The sequence below is a fragment of the Austrofundulus limnaeus genome, unplaced genomic scaffold (assembly GCF_001266775.1).
Source record: "Austrofundulus limnaeus strain Quisiro unplaced genomic scaffold, Austrofundulus_limnaeus-1.0 Scaffold55, whole genome shotgun sequence".
NCBI classification, from domain to species: Eukaryota; Metazoa; Chordata; class Actinopteri; order Cyprinodontiformes; family Rivulidae; genus Austrofundulus; species Austrofundulus limnaeus.
The window spans coordinates 760,318-766,012 of NW_013952457.1; the positions used below are offsets into that span (position 1 = coordinate 760,318).

At 38.5% G+C, this 5,695-nt stretch overlaps 1 protein-coding gene across 1 annotated transcript in view; it reads left to right on the top strand.

Moving 5' to 3' along the window:
• The window catches only part of col7a1 (collagen, type VII, alpha 1), a gene marked incomplete in the record, with an annotated part of 65,431 nt that overhangs the window by 38,764 nt on the left and 20,972 nt on the right, over positions 1 to 5,695 (top strand). Inside the window, 9 exon segments of the mRNA XM_014009010.1 lie at positions 22 to 66; positions 840 to 875; positions 2,194 to 2,229; positions 2,329 to 2,373; positions 2,453 to 2,485; positions 2,588 to 2,650; positions 2,782 to 2,817; positions 3,247 to 3,327; positions 3,433 to 3,501. Of these exon segments, the coding sequence (XP_013864464.1) occupies positions 22 to 66; positions 840 to 875; positions 2,194 to 2,229; positions 2,329 to 2,373; positions 2,453 to 2,485; positions 2,588 to 2,650; positions 2,782 to 2,817; positions 3,247 to 3,327; positions 3,433 to 3,501 (444 nt within the window).

Consider the following 5,695-nt stretch of genomic DNA (forward strand, 5'->3'; position numbering starts at 1 on the left):
ATTTTTGGTTTATAATTCTAGGGTGAACCAGGACAACCAGGAAAATCTGGTCAGGATGGGAAACCGGTAAGTGAAGGACATCATGTTATTTCCTGTTGTGCAGTTTCACATTTTTATTAAGTTTCATGTTATTGCACTTTTTGGTGTAAGCATTTGTTCAGCAGGTTGGTAAGCAGTCTTTTCTTCTACAAAAAATGTGGTAAATATTGTAATGTTTGTCAAAACTTGGTTGTTTAATTTTTTTCACATTGACTCAATGTTTGCAGGATTGTTTGATCAGGTAACAATGAACATTTTGGCAATAAATAAGGACGCCTCTTATTCCTAAAGATAGATTTCACATCCATCACTAAAAACAATGTTGGGAAATTCTGCAAGTCCTGACTGGCTGTGTTGCTGTAGGTAAATGTAACAAGTAGTTCCAAATTAAGAAGTACTTCCTCACTATTTTTATTTTCCCTCCCGGCATGTTGGAGCAGGGCTCACCAGGGCCTGCTGGTCCTCCAGGCCAACCAGTGAGTAAACTATAACCCAGTCTGCTTTTAGGCTTGATTGGCAGACCTAAACTACTGGGTTGGCTGCAAACAAATAACAAATAGAGCTTTTTTTTTTTCACTTCCTTGTGCCGAGGCTTTATTGATCCTGTTGCAGCTGTGCAACCTAACACCCCACTCTCTAACTGTCTTTCTCCCCACGTCTGTCTYATCCTTGTTTATTTCTGTGTTTCTCCCGTTTCCATTGTTATATTCACGTCTCTTGTAAAACTGTCCGCTTTTCTCCACCCAACTGTCTCCCCACCCTCCTGTCGTCTCCTTCCCTTTGACTTTCATCCTCTCCAGGGCTTGCCTGGGTTCCCCGGAGTTCTAGGCAGACCGGTAGGTTTCCTGCTGCTGGCTGGCGTGCTTTAACTTTGCTGGATGGAAGGTCTGAAGAACATGTCCGTGTTGTACCAAATACAAGTGGGCATGGACCAAAGTCACTGAGACACCCCGTGGGCTGTAGCTTAGACATCAAGCATCTTGAAAAGAGGGGAAACCTATCATCCGGATGCACGAACTGTAACGTAACCTGCAGGCAAATTTCACTGCATTAATCCTAATTTATTTGCATTGAGAAACATAATCTGGCAGCTGGGATAAGAGTCAGACCTTGATCTGTCTCTTGAGAAAATGTCCCCAAAGCAACCGTGTCAAACTCAAAAAGTTGAAATTTGAACCTGAAAGTTGAATAAAAATTGAAAACGTTACGAATTTGTTGAAGATGAAAGGGAGTCAGATAACATCCCGAGGTGAAAGCGCTCATCAGAATCCAGTGTGTGCTGGTGTGTGTCTCATTGAGTGTTTGTGTGTGTCTGTTTGACGGTGGTTTGGGGGAGAAAAGTGAGGGGATTACTCTAAAAAAGTACTTACTGTTGAGTCTGCTTATTGTGCATGCAGCTGTGCTTGGTGTCTGTGCTGCTTCTTTGCTCAGTACTCATGTTGCAGTGCTTATCGAGGAGGTGTCTCTTCACTGTTTACTCTGTTTAAATTGTCTCCATGTTTGTCTTGTTCTATTCACGTCTCTTGTAAAACTGTCCATGTATGAATTCATATGTATTTAAACCCTCAATGTTGTTAGCACAAAAATATAGTGTGAACTATATTTTAGGTGCTTAAATTTACTTTAAAGTAGTAGTTCAGATTTTTTGAGGTGGGAAACTGTGTGGTCACAAGACTTGTTAAATACTTATCAAGTTAGTACCTTATCAGTCAACCAGCAGAACCCAACTTCAACTGATTTAAACTATTACTTTAAATGTTTGTGCATAAATGTGTGATTTAAAGGAACATATTCACATTTTTAGAAACGGGTTGTCTCTGAAAGTTAGACAATTTGCCTGGTTAAATGAAGATAAATAAACAAAATATGCTTTCACCTGAAATATCTGCTAGTTTAGTACAGTAAACAGCTTTTAAATCAAACAATTTGACTAGTATTAACTGGGTCTCAGAGCCTTTTAAAAGACTGGAACAAGTGACCACTCCAGATGTAAATATGTGTTTTATAAATAACAAAATAGTTTTATTTTCTTTTAAAATTCAACACGACACTCAATACAGTTTTCTGAAAAATTGCTGAAATGTTCCTTTAACATCTTTGAATCAAATTAACCCTTTTTAAAAATAACCTAGATCTGTAAATCTTTGCTCACAGGGAAACCCAGGAGAGAACGGCATAAGGGGACCAACTGTAAGTAAGATGTGCATGAAATAAGGACATTCTTATTAATATTTGAATGCAAAACTTTAAATTTCATTGTTTTTTTTTTGTTTCTTTGTTTTTAATCAGGGCCCCATGGGTCCTACTGGACTGCCAGGTCCAATGGGTTTGAAGGTGAGTTCACTGCTCTTTTATCATTTTTTGTCTCGTTTCCCCCCTGACAAAACTGTAAGCATCTTACTTTATGTGACAGGGCAGTCAAGGAGAGCCAGGAGTTGGTGTCCAGGTAAGAAAACCAATTTTTTTTAGTTGTTTCCAAATCCTATCATGTTCCAAACTTTAAGTCTATACAAAATGCAGTATTTGACTTTACCTCTYCTCCCCACAGGGTCCTCCTGGTGCTCAGGGAAGCACAGGTCTTCCAGGACCCCCAGGTCCTCCTGGAGCTGTTGTATGTTTTCYCAAATATCACAGCTTCTCGCCACTRACAACCTCATTCATGTTCTTTYGTGACATCTWTTGAAATATCRGTGCAGAATCAAATATGTTGCCCTAAAACGTTGWATTTATTTCTCCCTACAGGGTCCGCAGGGCCCCCCGGGGCTGTCGGGGCAGGTGGTGAGTATTAAATTTGATTCTGGCTGCTACTGTTGGCTGCACTGTGGAAGCACAATAAGGAAATGAGAAAAGGAGGATGAAAATAATAAAATTACAATAATGATGCTTTGCCTCGGAGACATTTYGGTTGTGCTGAAAATAAGAAGGTGATTAAACCAAAAGGCCAAAACAGCTGTAACCAGCTCTGAGTGATAAATAACAGCTACATTTTGTGTTTGAGRCAGCTTGAGCAGGAACATGTTTACKTTTTATTAAATAATCAATGCAATCTCCATTTCTGCTTTTCCTATCTTGTATTTGCAATGATGTGCTGCTGGCTGCCGACATAAATAGAATAAATGGAAGAAGTGAGGTTGATGACTGCRTATAATTTTCTAGAAAAATCAAATGAAACAAGTGACATTCACAGTGGTACGCTCTGCTCCTCAGGGTGAGGCTGGTAAACCTGGAGTTCCTGGAAGAGACGGAGTCCCTGGGAAAGAAGGAATTCCTGGATTACCAGGAAAACAGGTACCATATGCTCCTAAACCTTGTGTCATGTGCACCTTTAGTGTGCATCCCGTTGTTTTTCATTAAGGCCTCCTTATTTCTAACAGTATGTGATTTGGTCCTCAGGGTATCGCTGGGCCTCCAGGACAGCATGGATTGAAGGGGGAGCAGGGGGACAGTGGCCCCCCAGGGAAGGTGAGAGACTGCTCGATCTGCCAAGCTGCTGGATTAAAAAGAAGTTAATGCAGTTGTTTTTATGAGATTAGAGTCTAAATTGACCTGTTTTAGACAGAAAAGACAAAAAAAGATTTATGAGATCATTGGTTGCTGGTTTAATGTTTTTGTTTGCTGTTTGATTCCATTTAAATGTTTGCYGCTCAAGCAGTTTTCAGAGATTGGAAATAACCACTTTACCTGAAACATTGTGTTTTCATGACCCGGTTAGTGACAACTAATATCACACTGAGCTTTTTCTTTTGTTTAAAAATGTCTAAACAAATATCTAAAACACCCTTGACTGTCTAAGCTAAAAATCGACTGAATTTGGTTTTAAAGTGAAGGTTTAAAAGATGTCTAAACGTAGACTTACACGTCAAAGAGATGTCTATGTTTAGACCAGATTGACAAGAATATTTAAACAGCACTCCGGGGATCCAGCTCATCATCTTTGTGTCTCYAACATGACTTGAATCTCAGTGAGTTAAGTGAAGCAGTGCTCCCAGAAATACAAGTTCATGAACTGGTGCTCATTATTTATACCTAATGATTACCAATTTATTTAAAAAATATATACTACTTAAACACTTCATGTCTTCCTGTGTGCCAGCCTATACAGCTCAGTGTTTCCATGACACGTTAGATAAAACTGCATTTTGTCAGGAAGACATAAAAGCTAAAAATAAATCTTCATATTTACCTCAACTCTCTCTATTTTTATCTCACAACCAAACAAATAAATATTTTATGTTTTGACCAAAAATACTGTGACTGAACAGTGGGTGAAAATGATTTTAACCCTGCACGCTAAAAAGGACTCCTTTTCTGGTGCATTTTAGTTTCACTTTCTGCTTTTCTGACAGTTTTGCACATTTTTAGACTCTTACATATTTTAGTTTATGTGGGATAAATAGMCTGAGCAGTTTAGCTTTTGCAAATCACCACACAGAAAGTAATTATTTTAAATAAATCCATTTTTGTTTCCTGAAAAGTTGAATTTATTTGCAGAAGGTTTCTTTCTAGTCCTCTGTGGGCAAAAAAAAATTAATAACCAAAATAGCTTTGCAGRCCTTGTTTGCAGAGACCTGCCAAGGTCGCATTGTAAAAACAGTAAAACTAATGGCAACATAACTGCCTGTTTTAATTAATATAAACACAAATTTGAATAGATAAATAAATTATTTGTGCTTTATTTAAAAAAATATCAGAAAATCAAAAGTGGTTTTCTCAAGGGGAAACAASAGAAACATGAAAAATTAACTCTGAAAATCTGACCATGAACCGTATAAAATAGTTTGAGTGATCTATGACCCTGACTGAATAACTGTGACTGTAAAACGGCTTCATTATAAAAGTCCACTTCATGCATTTTGCCACATTGTGCAACAGAAGTGTGATTTCTCTTTTTTCTGTGTTGATTGGGCTTCAGACAAGACCTATTTTGCTGCTGACACAAGGTATATTGTTGCCTGCTTACGTTTGCTCATGCTGTAACAACTGCARACATTTGTTGATTGGAACTAGCTTGACTTGACAAAACATGTGACAGTTCTGCCAGAGGGGATGTCAATTAAGACAAATTTCAGCTCAGCACGACTGAAAACGACAGCGAAGGTTGTTTATAATGTTTACTCCATGTAAGTCTCCTCATAATATCATGGAGAGTRTCCTTACTTTTATCAAGTCTTACTACTGAATGTGGTTTTAGTGAACACCATCAGTCGCCTTCATGTTCTCACATAACCATCAAGGAAACTGCTGCCTGTTGTTATACAATCAACACTTCCTCCAACATAGACACAGCAGATTTCTCCCTGTCTGAACAACAAGCCATCAAACATTACAGCCTGGAGCRTTACTTTTTGTAATGCACGACATGTCTGCTTGCTTTGCTGCCAGGATTTTGTGACATACACGCAGAAGCGCCTTCATTCACTGGATGCTAACACACGACTGCAGTGTCTTCTGAGCCCTGAAATAATAGCTTTTTAACAAACATGTTCAAAAAGGTCAGATATTGGTTAAAACCACACAAGTGGTTCATTTCTTGTAACAGATGCACTCTCCTTTTTAGAGCTTCTCGTGGCTGGACCGTGGTTTTTTATGTTTTTTATTTATTTATTTTTGGGTGGGGGTATTATGCATTTTCGAGGCACGTAGTTCAATTCTAGAC